The sequence below is a fragment of the Armigeres subalbatus genome, chromosome 1 (genome assembly GCF_024139115.2).
Source record: "Armigeres subalbatus isolate Guangzhou_Male chromosome 1, GZ_Asu_2, whole genome shotgun sequence".
NCBI classification, from domain to species: Eukaryota; Metazoa; Arthropoda; class Insecta; order Diptera; family Culicidae; genus Armigeres; species Armigeres subalbatus.
Genome location: NC_085139.1, coordinates 200160930 through 200176447, shown reverse-complemented (window position 1 = coordinate 200176447; position 15518 = coordinate 200160930). Strand labels below are relative to the sequence as shown.

Below are 15518 nucleotides of genomic sequence, written 5' to 3'. Positions count from 1 at the left end.
GCTAGTCATTAACGTTACCGACAATAATAGTAATGATAGTAATTTAATTAAAATGAAGTGCTGGAGAAAATATTCTAAACAAGCAATTTCGGGTCTTGTCGAAAGAAACGGGGATTTTCAAGAAAATTCCGGTAATATAGATGAAAGATCAGCTGTTCTTACAAACGTTTTGAAATCCTGTACCAATCAATTAGTAGAACAGAAGATAGTAACTTTGCATAATTCTAACAGCTGGTATAATTTAGACCTTTTGCGCCTGAAACGTAAAAGAGATAAATTGTATAAAAAGTTTCGTAGAACTAATATTGAAAATCATTGGAATAGGTATCAGGTAACGCGGAACAAATATTCGCAATCTTTGACACGTACACGTTGCGAGTATATTCAGAGGAAAATTTATCAGCATCAAAACAACAGCAAAGAGTTATGGAAAATATTGAAATCATTATTAAAGCCTAGTAGTTGCAAGCCGCGGTCCATAACTTTTAATGGCACATTAGAACAGTCAGAACAAGAAATTGCATCTAAATTCAACGATTATTTCGTCAATAGTGTCTTATCCATTAACCGATCTATCGAGTTAGTGGATGAGCCTGATGAAATAAAACAGCCGATAAATATTAACTGTAGATTTGATTGTTTTTACCCGATTACTTTTGAAGAACTTAAAAACATTTGCTTTTCTTTAGGTAAAACGGCTGGAGTCGATAATGTTAATGCTAGAGTTATTCAAGATTGCTTTCATGTCATTGGACGCAACTTGCTGGACCTTATAAATGAATCGTTACAAACTGGGCACGTGCCGCATGTTTGGAAGGAATCACTAGTGATTCCAATACAAAAAGTTGCTGGAACGATTAAAGCCGAAGAGTTTCGTCCCATCAACATGTTGCACACATTAGAGAAAATTTTAGAACTTGTAGTTAAAGGCCAGCTAATTACATATTTAAATAGTAATAACTTGTTGATACCAGAACAATCAGGTTACAGAGAAGGTCATTCCTGTGAAACTGCATTGAACTTGGTATTATCTAAATGGAAGGAAAATATGGAGCGTAAAGATACTATTCTAGCTGTGTTTTTGGATCTGAAACGCGCTTTTGAGACAATTTCTAGGCCCTTATTGTTGAAAACTGTTAAGCGCTTTGGAATTTCGGGTTCTGCACAGTGTTGAGAAATGAGTGAGCACCGCTTGAGACCTGCTCACTCACTCGCGAGTTTGAGTATTCCTTTTCAAACTCACTGCGAGTATACTCACACGTGAGTTTGAACTGTAATACTCATACTCGCGAGTGAGTATGAAGAAAATATTTACTCACTCATGAGTAATTTTTACTCACAAAAGACTTCAACGCATAATAATTGTACCAATTTCCTTTTAAATTTGTACTGTAATAAATATTTTGGATGAAATAGATCGTTTACCTACTTGCTATATCCCTACTGGATACATAAGATCATTTTTGAGGCAAATGAGACACGGTTACCACATAATATATTATATTACAGTAGACGTTCGATAACTGCAAGTCATTTAACTGCAATGCTTTTTAACTGCAATTCGATAGTTGCAACAGTTTTGCAGTTATCAGACCGCTATACTTCAAACTGGTGTCAAACTCAATGACAGCTGCATTGCGCTGCACATTTAGATGCACTTTTATTGCATCTGACGTCGATTGACAACCGTTTGACGTCTAGAATGCGTTGCAGTTATCGAACGGCATTCGTTAACTGAAAAGTAAACATTTTGCAGTTATCGAACGGCTACTGTAGTCTTCTAGTAATGTGCGTATTTAGAAATTAAATATGCAGTATAGTGGAATTCAACTTAACGATGTAAATTCCACCTTAAAGAGGTGTGCATAAATTAGACCTAACAATATAGAACAAATTATATATTTACCATTACCACATATTTGACAGTTTTTTTTAAAGAATCTTCATTTAAAAAATAATCGTCGAATTGATTCACAAAATATTCTTCATAACTAGCTTCCTTCTATTATAGAGTGTGTACAAATGATAAAACTTCAAGATATAAATAAGTGTACTTCTTAGTTTTATAATCAGTTTTTATGTGGGACTTGAGGTGCCTAACTTGACGCACTAATTTCACCATGTGTCTTATTTGACGCAGTTGTTCCAGGAGTTCTTCCAGAAGTTCCGCTAAGAATTTATCCAGTAGTTCCTCCTGGAATTACAGTTACTCCAGAAACTCCTGAAAGAATCCTAGGAGAAGCTCCTGGAGGAATTCCAGGAAGAACTCCTAGAGGATTTTAAGGAATTTGTCCTGGAGAATTCACAGGAGCTCCTTCTGGAGTAATCTTTGGAGAAATTCCCGTTAGAAAAGCTAGAAATATTACGGACGGAATTACTGATGGAGTTCCTGGATAAATTGCCGGTGAAAAAACGAAGTTCCCGATGGAATTGTTGTAGGAATGCCTGGGGGAATTCCAGGTGAATAGCAAGAATTCCTCCTGGAGTTATTAAAAATATTGCTGGGGATATTCACGGTACATAAAACAATGGAGGAATTGGTGGAGAAATTTTCGATGTGATTACTGGAGGTAATAAGCTTAATTTCTCCTTTTCATTTAGCTGTATTTGGTCATTTAATTGAAATGACAAATGAATTTCAGAAGGAGAATTTCCAAAGAAGTTCCTTATTATTATTTTATAAAGCCATTTACAATAAAATTCTCAATACGCATTTAAATAACTAATCTCAACAGAAATTTACAAGGAAATCTAAAATGTTTTTTTAAATCGATGCGAATTTTAGAAGAAATTTTCCAACGAATCCAAATTTTCCAAAGTAATTGAGGATGTAATTCTCGGAGGAACTCTCGAAGAAACTCTTAAAACATTTTCCGAAAAAAAAATCTTAGATAAATATTCAGATATTCCTGAAAGATTACTTGATGGAAATCCCAGACGAATCTTTATAGAAATTGTAAAAATTAAAAATTAAGCTGGACTTTGCAAATGAATTTTGGACGAATTGTAGAAAGATATCTTGGGTTAACTTTTGATTGAATGTTGCAAGCAGATTTGATCAATACTTCAGATTTAACATAAAATTGAAATGAATATAAATAATTCAAAAAGAAATGTACTTGGCCGGCTGACTGTCCTAGAGGATCGCCCTCTAATGTCGCTTCCCAGTGTGCCATCTCATCGACTATTCTTTCGTAGTCCATTTGAATTGGGAGTACACAAGGTGCATTTTCGGATTTTCCGGTGGTGACAACGAAGATGGTGCGTGGATTTTTCGCTCTAAGACCCTTTCCGAGACTCATAGTTGGTGTTGTTAGCAAGCAACAGTCAAGAGTGTGGGTGTATAACTTGACGATCTCTAAAAGACGATGGAAAATATATCCTTGGGTTCCAGCAAGTCTAATTGCCTTGCACGAAGTCGTTTCTGTTGCTGTTCCAACTATTGAAAATTGAAGATTCCATTGTCAAAAAAATCAATCCCGAGCAGTGTTGTTTACATACTTACAGTATGTCTAATCGATGAAGTAAGCCAGGTATAAACTACGATGTTCTTTCGACAGCCAACGTTAGTGCTTTCGCAACGTATTGGTTTTGTTCCAGCTCCGTAAGCTATTCCGGGAAGAATGGGTCTTGCTTGCTGGGCGGTGTTGGCTATTTTCATCATTTTTACTAAGCGAAGTGGTGTCGGATGCTGTTGTGGCAAAAATATGCACCTATTATGCTATTTTACCCAGAGATTATAAACTTCCATTATCTAGTAGTAATGAGCTAATATCAAAACTTACTTTCAAATGGAGAAGCGAAATTTAACAAGTTTAGTTTACACCGCGATTATATTTATTTATACGAAAAGAGAACAGTTACAGTCAAGTTACTTGATGCGAGTGACAATGAAATTCGAATAGGCCTTTTCATATGACACTGCCGAGACTGCACTTGCTTACAACCGCTAGCAACCGCTGAACAAAACTGAAGCTATCACTTTCATATAGAAGAACTGTAAATAATTTAAAATCAATAATTGTAATAATAATAATCAATTATTGACGATAATATAGCTAGTTCTTCTATGAAAGTGACAGATTCGGGTTTGCGGGCCTGCTCAGCGGTTGTAAATAAACAAGTACAATCTCGGCAGTGTCACATGAAAAGTCCTATTGTGTTAATCTGCATGTGCTTTTCGTGTGCTTCGGTCAAAGTGGGTCCGTTCACAAATTACGTAACGCAAATTTTGACATTTTCAAACCCCCTCCGTCCCAAATGTCATTTATTATATTCGCGAATACGAAGGTATTCACTCTTATGGCAAAAACACATTGCTGTCTGTCAGACTGCGTGAAATATGGCCGCCGAACACCCTTTCTTGTTCCTCTACAGTAAAATCCCATAAGAAACTGTCAGACTGTGCGTGAAGAATTTACCTTCGTAGTCGCGAATAGGACACTGCACGGGCTACTTTGTCTCTTTCTCGCTGCAAAGAAATTAGAAAACAACAAGGCCAGTAAATGTCAAAACTTATGAAGCACGAAAGAGAAAGAGATATTTCCGAGCAGTGTCCTCTACATAGCGTGCCTTTTGCTCGTATAGGCCTTTCACGAGACGTTTGAAAACAGTTGACAGTTGACAGTTCTTCTATGAAAGTGACAGCGTCGGATTTGAACGGTTTGCTCAGCAATTGTAAACAAGTGCAGTCCCGGCAGTGGCACATGAAAAGTAACAGAAGTTGGAAAAAGTTAAGAATTTTTTAATCGCATCTACGGGTAAGTATTTAACTTATTTTCTTGCCTATATTCTAATCTCCAGAAAACTTCCATCCATAATTTATTAAAAAACTTAAAGATTATTTACTATGATTGATTTCAGAAATTATGTCTCTTAGCTCAAAAAAATAGGAAGGCTATTCCATCGACGGTCAAAGAATTTTGATGCTCTGAACAGCTCTGAACCATGGAAACCATCAATCTGTCGAGTTCGAATATTTCGAGTCGGGTTCTCATTTGCGACATACATGATACGTTCTGGATAAAATATGACCTGCAATAGCTGCAGTCGGTTTATTTCAAGGACAAAGTGGTAGGAGAGCAGATTGATTAGGGCTTGCTGGATGAAAGTTTGAACGCAAGCCCGAATGCATATCACATACCGCCTTTACTAGTAAAGTGGGAAAGCAATATCCGTATGATTTCATTGTCCTGTTTCGGGACAATCTCCCTCACCTTGACGCAGTACGAAAGGACACCGAATGCCTCTGTGAGACGGGACAATAGATTAGTAAGTTATCCTAAACATGTAGCTCTAATATTTACTAATGATGTTTCTTTCACAAACAGCAAACTCCAGGAATGTAACTGATGGTCTGCTACCTGATGGGGATTTTGACGCCGAAGAACTGCGCATGCTGCTCTGTTACACCAAGGACGAAAAGCTAGATATAAAATATCGAACCGGTCTATGATGTAACCGCCCTGTACGACATAAGGACTACATTCCGAGACAATATGAACGACTGCTTCTAGGTGAAATTATAGAAGATGTTTGAGCATCTGACGCCGTTGAATCACGTGTTCCTTTTTAGTTTTAGAGAAATGTAAAGAACAAATTTATATTTAGTTGAATAAGAAAATAGCAGAAGAAAGAATATGAAGAGGTGCATGCAAGCAATGGAGCATAGAATACTAGAAAGCAAGATAGGAATTTTGAAGATATGTGGTATGTGAAATAAAATATATGAACAATATTCCTTCCGTAATAAGTAATAATTGTGGAATTCATAAGGCCCAAGGGTTCCATTAGCAGAGTCCATTCATGTGTTGTTGGCCTTCTCTATACTCTATACTCTATACAAACACTCCATAATAGGAAATGTTAGCTTACTATGTAATCATTATGAATCACCATCTGTCACAATGTTTATCAATTAACTACGGTCAAATTAACTAGGCCAAAGGCCTACCCATAGAACGGTACTAAACGTTTTGTATATAATTAGTTTTTAATGACTGCTATCATTCTCTGCCATAATATAAATTTAGATTTGTTATATTGTTAGCGAAGTTTCTAACCCCTTGTCAATTTCTGAAGGATACTATATGCATTTTTTTTAAATAATCTTTTATGAAATACTTCATCAAATAGCCAATCGAGTTTTCTCTAATTTCCGTACGTCGGAACTATATCGCGAGTCGTACACACAGCACGAGCACATGCACATATACGCTCACATAAAGTAACGAACGATTATCTGATCTCAATGGCTCTAATGTTTAGCCTCAAAACTATCGCATAATCTTGACGGTAATCGCACTAACCCTTTGTACCTACTTCAGAACTAGTTTCAATTTAGTTCCACTTCTATCATTGGGTAAAACATAGTTCATCTTTGTGTAAGATTGTTAAAAAAAATCCAAAATGTATGTTACCAACTTTACTCACAATACTCATGACGAGCAATTATGCTCACTCACATGAGAGTATTGGTATCCAAACTCACCTGCGAGTTACTCACAGCGTGAGTAATACTCGCAGTGAGTTTGGTGTCCTACTCACTGCGTGAGTATGAGTATTTAGTGAGTAGCTCACGGCCTGAGTATTACTCACAAAATGAGTAAAGAGTGAGTATTTTTTTACTCACGAGTAAGAGTTTCGCAACACTGGTTCTGCATACAAATGGTTTGAAAGCTATTTGTCTGACAGATCCCAACGGACTGCTTTCAATGATTATATGTCGAGTCCCGTGGAGAATGACCTTGGTGTACCACAGGGAAGTGTATTAGGGCCCCTTTTGTTCATTATGTACATTAATGATATGCGACGGGTCTTACGTTATTGTGATATTAATTTGTTTGCTGATGATACTGTAATATTCATTGCAGCTCAAAATCTGGAGGAAGCGATTGAACACTTGAATGAAGATTTGCAACAGTTAAAATTGAATATTAGTAAAACAAAGTATATGATTATTTCGCGAAATCGTTCAATTGATAACGTCTCTGTGAAAATTGATGACGAGACACTTGATCGCGTACGGGAAATTAAATATCTTGGCGTGATTATTGATGATAAATTGAAATTTGACCAACATATTGACAATGTCATCAAGAAAATAGCCAAGAAGTATGGAATCCTATGTCGACTGAAAACGAATTAAATACAGCTAGTAAAATACAGTTGTACAAATCAATCATCTCTCCTCACTTGTACTTTTGTCCTTCCATTTTGTTTTTAGCAAATCAGACACAAATATCGAGATTGCAGCGCTTGCAGAATAAGATTATGCGTTTGATTTTAAGATGTAACAGATTCACTTCCTTAACTTTTTTGTTGGATGCATTGCAGTGGCTCTCGGTGAAGCAAAGAATTGTGTATTTAACAATGGTGTTCATTTTCAAAGTAGTAAATGGTTTGCTGCCTCGATATTTGTGTGATCGAATTGAAAGAGGAAGTGACATTCATAGATATAACACTAGAAACGCGGAAGATGTAAGAACACCAAACTTTTTGCATGGAGCTTCACAAAATTCTTTGTTTTTAAAGGTATCAATGATTTCAATTCGATGCCTACACATATCAAACGTGCAACGACATTATCACAATTCAAGAGACTTTGTGTTTCACACGTAAAAGCTGTATTTTAAGCAGCTACTTAGTTGACTTTTTAAAAATCATTAATTATTGTATCTTGACGAAGTTTGACCTACGGATATTTTGTTTGGACAATTGTGTTTTTCAATTATTGAGGCACTAATAAACTATTTTGTTCGCCTCGATGATGATGATGGATTTTATATTTATTGACGTAATTGTAATTTGACCTTTTTCTTGTGTAGTCTACAAAAGTTTGAGTCTCGCGCGCGTAAAGCAGATATGAATGATTTTTAAATTTATGTACAGACTTGCGCTTTTCAGCTGTTTCAATGATTCTGCGGATTAGTAATAGGCTATCTAGTAGAGTTTGGTTTCCGCGGTTGATACCGAAACCTGGCAACAGGTTGAAGCGATAGCTGGGCAACGCTCAGGATGGAGATCTTCCAAGTCGGCCCTTTGCACCACCGGAGGTGTACACTGTACAGGATTCATAAGTAATTAAGTAAGCCTAGAAGTCCTACAGCTAACAACTGAAAAAAAAACCCCGCCTAATAATCAGCTGTTAGACAGTCGTTTGCCAAGTGGAAATGCCAACAAAGGAAACGACGAAAGCCCACACCACCCAATCTATAGAGGCAACTCCGCCCAAGCTATAAAAAACTATAGGGATTTATCGGAACACTTGTGACGAGAAAAGAAATCACGAAATCCGCTGTATTATCATCCCCGGACACAAATTTTGGTCGAACTTCGGATATCTTATATTGAAAAGCGTATAAGTATAATTGAACATCTTTATTTAAAAATAAGTATCACATGTAAAAGCACGACCGAATGAACTACAGCTCAACTAAGTGAACCAGCACCGGACGAAGCTGCCGCATTCAGCACGTCGCTCGCCTCACTAATCACGCGGCCACTGCAGGCGAAGAAAGGCCCGGGTAGCCTGTCTACGACAGCCTGGGCAGCACAAGCCGTGATCTGCTGCTGTGCGTTCGACAAAACCACACTTTTTACCGATTCTGGAGCATTGGATTTCGCAACCAGCACATTGACAATCTGCAAGGTGTAGGCCACCCGTTGTTCCACCAGTTGCTCGAAGCTCGGCTCCGTCGCTGTCAATTCTGCGCCAGAAGTCGGTTCAGCCTGAAAAGAGAAGGGAAGCTAGTTGCTAGTTTACCAAATGTTCGAACTTGTCGCTGAATCAAAACTATCCGAACAAGCCCCTGGCCCCCCAAAAAAACAATTTCTCTATATCATTACTCACCTTGACGGTCGTCGCAGTCAGAGCAGCCAACCCCAGGAGTGTCACCACAAGCGCGAACAATTTAACCGACATTCTACAGCTAATGTCAACCACTTTGAATTCGTTGCTGAGCCTTCTGCGGGATGGAACCAAAACTTTTTTATTGAAATTCTTCACACCGCAGGAAACACGCTCTCTCGCAAAAAAACGTGGCACGTGGTAGTCGGTTTGGCAGAAAGGATTCACAATACGCGCGCCGGCGAGGAGTTCCGTCTGATCCTATCCAGAGCGAGCGAGGCTGCTCACGACGACTGGTGGAAAACTTAATTAAATTCTATCGCCACGGCTCTATCGCTTTTATGGAAAACTGAGAAACCGCATCGTAGATACATGTCTCCGTGCACATCCATTTGGAGGTGTGTGCATCGGAACATTTTGCGAAAGTATGACCGAACTGGGGATGGTGGGGAAATATGCACCACGTTCATTCTTGTTGAACTTCATAAGGAACATGAAAGGCATTAAAACATAAATGCTTTATTCTTCTCCTCCCCAGACGATACACCTCCTTTCAGAAACATTAATTGGGCGTTTCTTAGCCTAGAGGTAAGACGCACTGCTGGATATATTTTCCGATCCGGATGGATTGCACACAAGTTTTTTCCTAGAATATCTTCGGATCGAGGGAGAAGTTCCACAGTTTTTGATCTCCATAAAATTAAGAACTAATGAACAATCTTTGACAAAGGTTCAGACACGTACAAGGAAGAATATATCACTGGAAATCATTTACTCGAAATACATTTGAAATTTCATTAAAACATTTCCCATTAAGAGACATGAATTAGCATGATGCGTCTACCGTGGCCAGCACCTCGGATATAAGTAGAGATGTCGCAAATTCATCGATTACTTCGATTAATCGATTCATCGTTGTGATAATCGATTAATTTTGAATCGATTATTACCCAACGAATAATCGATTCAATAATCGAGAGGAATCGTGAGTAATCGATTAGTTACTAATCGATTAATCAGAATTTTACGACATCATAAGGATGTCGAAAATTAATTGATTATTTCGATTAATCGATTCATCGTTGTGATAATCGATTAATTTTGAATCGATTACTATACTATGATTAATCGATTCAATAATCGACAAGAATCAAGAGTAATCGATTAGTAACTAATCGATTAATCGGGATTTTACGACATCTCTAGATATAAGCACCACCGGATGAGACTCATGATGCACATGGGAGATCGATGGTCTGCATTGGAGTTGACCTAAATAAAAATAGGGAAGATCCATAAAGTACGTCACGCAAAAATTGGCGATTTTCAACCCCCCCCCCTCGTCACACTTTTTGTATTAACATTCTAATTTTTTTGTATGAGTCGTCACGCTGCTCGGGACCCCCCTCTCCCCTAGGAGCGTGACGTACTTTTTGGATGGCCCCATATGGTTTTTAGTTTTGTGGATCGACCCCTGACTTCGCTTTAAGCTAGGATATGTTCAATTCCATCGTCCTCGTCCCCCGTACTAACATAGTCATCTCCTCCGCTGTCTTGAACATATGAACCAGCGTTTTCAATGTCAATCAATTTATTCGACTATGTCGTTTTATTCCCATTTCTTCTACTGCTCACCAACAGATAGACAAACAAACGAACGAACAAACAGACATCACTATAGTCATAGTGGCAACAACAAGGAAAACCACGACCGCGCCTGTGGAATGTATCCAGCATAGAGACGGGAAAACACCGTTCTCGTACATGAGCAGACTGCGAAGATAGTTTGGAGAAATTTCAAGAACGATCGGACCGGAAAGAGACGGAGGAATGTAGTGCCATGGAATCTCACTACCCTTCCATAATTGTGCTCGGGTGGCAAGACGACAATGATAAACACGGCGATGGCGGCATAGATGGTCGCAAAAATTAATTGTGCGCTCTTCTTATCTTTATCTATTAATTATCATATAATTTCAACTTTGCCTCTTTGCTTGATAGTTCTGATTACGACATACACCTGTCCGAGACGAAAACTTTCCAGTGCAATTGCTGGTCATAATATCCAGTTGACAATAGCTAAGGCGATAGTAAACACCAGGAGACTTTACATGACACATCCCGATCATCACGATGGCTTTGGACAAATCAACGTCTGTATCTTCTGCTTGTCTTACCCAGTTTTTTTTTTTGTAGAAAGTCATGATGTTCCGATTATCCAATTCAAGATTTTGCTGAATATACCACATGCCAGTCTCAATTACGACTCCGTAGATTTTTGGCTTTTTTTATACAGTAAAGTTATACACCGAGGAAATTTTCCGCATACCTGTTATGTGTGAAACTACATATTTTTTTGCAATTAACTTTGGCTAATATATATTATGTTTGAGGAACATAAACAACATTAGACCCATAACAAATAAAATTTATGTGTGTAAAATTATTAATATTTATGATAACGCAATTAAAATTTATGTGTGGGATTTATAACAATCATTACAGGAAGGACTATACTATTTAAATGCTTTTCTACTTAATATTCATATGTTTTTTTTCGTTTCTAGGCTCAAATTTGAAAAAAATGTAAGAACTTTTAAAACAAAATTCCTTACGTCGCTGCAACGCTTGTACGGTTCGCCAACACTATCCAAATAAATAATGAGCGACAAGCTTAACATCGACGTAAAAATCTTGCTTATAAAAGCAGTTCTCTGTTGTAATGTTTAGTTTATTTTGAATCTTTATTCGTTGTTAGTATTTATTTTACAATTTACAAGAAATCTCTAAATTTTACAATATTTTATTACAGTTATTCTTATTACAAATTCATCGAAAGAAAATCTATACTATACTATACCCAAGTAACCACTAAGCCGTTAAAACCGGCTTTATTTCGGTTTTATAGTCGCATAAAAAAGTTGGTTACAATGTTAGTAAGCCCTAAATTATGATTTAGTGCTGCTCAAAAGCCGCTTTTGGCGAATTATTTGGCTGATATACTGCATGCCCCTACCTATTTTTCCACGCCTATGCCAAAATGTCAAAAATTTTAGACGAGTGGGGAAGGAACAAAAAAAAATGAAATGAAAAATATTTATTTACATTTTAATTCATTCTTTCCTTTTTCTTCCCATTGGAGATTTTATTTTTTGGTAATTATATTAATTTCCGGATTTGAACGCTTGCTGCGTTTGGAGGAAGTATGTGGTTTCGGGTGGCCGATGAGTTAGCCATCTGATCTACCTCAGAATTGGTTAGATATGTGTCTTGAGAAGGGTTAATAAACAGAAGGATCCTGTTTGCCTACAATTCAAGGGCTGGGTAGCATGAAAATGGAAATATGAAACATCGGTAATAACATGGAAGTTTTTGTTTTTATCGGGGTATTTACGAATCCATTCTTCAAGTGCCTACTAATAAATATGACTATAGACTAAATCTACAGCGTCTACAGCTTACGAATCATTTATCTGGCATACATACTCCATGCAATATGCTGCAGTTCTCTAAACAAATGGTAATTATGTTACTAATAGCATACATCACAGGTTTAAAAAAAATCTCTGCTGCAAATGCGAGTAAAAGAGACAGGTTATGGAATTCTATGCGTTATTGTTGTTGATTTCACATAAACGTCAAAGATTGTAGCCCCAAATTGGCAATGATAGTTCCCTTATACGGCTTGTATCAACAGGGCTTCTTCGAAGCGTTATATACCGATATACGACTTCTTTTACTGCTTAAAGTTTATACTGCCAATAAGCACTTGAAAATCATATATACAGCTTTTAGACACTGAAAAGCTGATATATGGTTAACATAAGGCTTATTAAAGTGCTTAATGGTTTCCTGGGTATATATATATACAATACAATTCAATGTTCTACAATATTTTTTTTTTAACAGGGAAAAAAATCACATTTTTTTTGTGAGATGCAAAAAAAACTTACTTCTTTACCAATCATCATTGCAATTTGTACACAGAAAGAAAAAAAATTGTGTTACTGAGAACATTGCGCTTTGATTTTAACAGTTGGTCAGTTTTGGTAATTTTGAGTAACGAAACATCAACTGTGACAATAAAACTCTAAATACAAAAGTTTCTTTTTAAACAAAAAATTGTTATTTTGAATGCGAGAGTTTTTCAAATGACTAATCAAAAAATATCAAATAGTATCCAAATCTTCTTGAAGCTTGGCAACACTAGACAAAAATTAAATCCATTTGGCACCTATCCGAGCTGTCAAATAATTCCCGCTCTCTCCCCAAAAATATTCACGACTAAATTGCGTTTCGAATTACTGACCGGGATTCGGCATTTTTAGTGATTTGTCCGCAGTGTTCCTTCAGCTTCCGATACACTCCAAATCCCGGCAAGAAAAAATCATCCGCCGTGCCAATAATAGGTAGATGGGGCTCTGAAACTGATCGGCGATTACGGAATGGAGGAGTGTATGAAAAGGTGAAGGAGGTCACCGGAAGGAGGAAGTAATGGCAGATGTCACTGACTTCACAATTCGAAGCTGAGCGCCGCAAAAAATATTGTTTTCATTGATTACAACTTTAAGCTACATGGAGATGAAGGACGAACGGATGGCCTTGAAATTTCTTGAAGGTAAGAAACTTCTCAATGCATCAAATAACTCATTCACATTAAAATTATATTTTTCAGCATATTTGATGTTCTCGGTTAGGGAGAGATATCACCAAGGACATCCCCAAATAGCAGAAGAGAAAGCTGGACTACAACGCAGCGGAGGAGATATTTAAAAAAAAGTATCATTTACACAACTATGCAAGATAATATATAATAAATAAATAAAAACGAAATGATGGCATACAGCATTTTATTGCTTTGAATATATCACAGTTGATTTTAATATAAAATATACTTTTAGTTTTGAGAGGAAAATGTAATTTTAAGAGTAGAATTCACATGTAGTCTTGAGAGGAAACTGTTATTTTGAAAAGCAAAATACACATTTAGATTTGAGAGGAAAAAGTTATTTTGACAAGTTTGCTCTTGTCAAAGTCTTCACCGAAGTGACAATTTTTGCATTGGTAGATTCAACAATGTTATACTTTCTACACTGAAAATAATGTTGAAGTAACAATAACCATGGAACAGCGCTTAAAATTACTATTTAAGTTTGTTTTTGACATAAACGAAAACATATTTAAAATAAAAACACATTTGTAAATTTTACTACACGCATGGTTCAAATAACAACATTATGTGGTGAAGAAAATTTACAAAACAAAGAACATTCTCAGGCCAACATCGAGAATGATATGGGTGGCAAATCAATTTAGCTGCGAATAATTAAGTACTAATCTGCTCAATCGAATACCTTGGGGATAATGGTGAGTATTTATTTAAATTTAATGAGTTAAAGGAAACACTCGTGGCTGATGAAGAATCTCATTATTGTTCCTTGCATTTTTGTCTTACAGACTATCGTTCTATTCGTCACTGAAAGTGGTTCGTATGGATTCATTTACTGGCCCGGAATATTCATCAAGGAAGTGCAGGTTCTCAGGTATTACGAGAATCAAGAATGTAATGACCAAAGTGATCCGACGTAGGTGCCATACAAGTAACTGCTGTCGCTGAAAGATTCCTGTTGCTGCCGAAAACTTAGAAAATCCGGAGGAATGATGGATTGCAATTTTTATTCGTACCTACTCGAACATGTTTTATCACAAATATTCTTTATCATGCGCCAATGTTCTATTAGTTAAACAATAGATGCTAATAAATGTTCAATGCAAACAATAAATAAACCAAAATTAATCATTTTCTTATTCCCTTACATAAATGAAAATATCAATTGTTATACTATTGTTATACTATGGATCAAAAATGGGCATGGTTAAAAGTACCGCAATATTTACTGCTGCACATAGTAGTATTAACAAAAAACATGGTACAATTGGACAAGAAATGTCAAAAAGACACCATAGTAAAATCAACTGCAGTTATGGTTGATTCAAGTGTATGCTGTAGTCTGCACAAATCAAGTGGTAAAATGTTTTTAATTTTACCCTCGATTTGGTAGATATTACCATGCCGCTTCTTTCAGTGTACTGAAAATCACTATTGCCTGATTTTCTCAAAATTGCACGCGGCGAACCTTTCATGAAAGGTACCGCCGCGCTTTCTGCACCCCGTTTACTTGATTCTTATGGATGAATAGCATTGCGGTGTATCGTTTGTCGCGGCCGTACCTTTCGACAGTCATTCGCCGCGTGAAGTTTTGTGCAAGTACCCATTTGGGAACATTACAAACGCCGCGCAGTGTATCATATCCAGAAAATCTGACAATAACTATTTTTCTCAATTTTACCAACGTTTCTTTTAATTTCACCAACGATTTTTTTTTGTGTGTAATTGACGATTGTGTAACAATATTTTGTAATGCTTATTATTTTATGCATTTCACAGGAAATGTGATTTTTCTCTTGTTAGTAAAATAAATTATACCCTGCATTTCATTCATTTTTCTTATTTAAATTTTAATTTAATGTTCTTTAATTTTTAATTCATTTTACTATTAAATATTCTTTTTTTCTAACGCACGATACTTTTGTCATCTTATGGATTGATCAGGGTTTTCAGTTAAGTTTTCATTTAAATTTAAATTATTTTGTAAATGCATTTTATGTT

At 36.5% G+C, this 15518-nt stretch overlaps 1 protein-coding gene and 1 long non-coding RNA gene across 3 annotated transcripts; one reads left to right on the top strand and one right to left on the bottom strand.

The window, feature by feature from the left end:
- Positions 1 to 8364: 8364 nt before the first annotated feature.
- LOC134209814 (uncharacterized) lies at positions 8365 to 9167 on the bottom strand. 2 transcript variants are annotated; one of them, XM_062685844.1, is made up of 2 exons: positions 8852 to 9167; positions 8365 to 8748 (listed from the first exon to the last, which is right to left on the bottom strand). In XM_062685844.1, the coding sequence occupies exons 1-2, from the start codon at positions 8921 to 8923 to the stop codon at positions 8431 to 8433; spliced, it is 390 nt and encodes a 129-aa protein (XP_062541828.1). In that variant the 5' UTR covers positions 8924 to 9167; the 3' UTR covers positions 8365 to 8430. The 2 variants fall into 2 exon arrangements, with proteins under 2 accessions (XP_062541828.1, XP_062541833.1); XM_062685849.1 differs by having other exon boundaries at positions 8365 to 8730; positions 8852 to 9165.
- A 2312-nt stretch (positions 9168 to 11479) lies between these two features.
- On the top strand, positions 11480 to 15186 carry LOC134209862 (uncharacterized). The gene is made up of 3 exons (XR_009978785.1): positions 11480 to 13466; positions 13524 to 14215; positions 14306 to 15186. It is a non-coding gene; the product is annotated as an uncharacterized LOC134209862 (long non-coding RNA).
- The last annotated feature ends 332 nt before the right edge of the window (positions 15187 to 15518 follow it).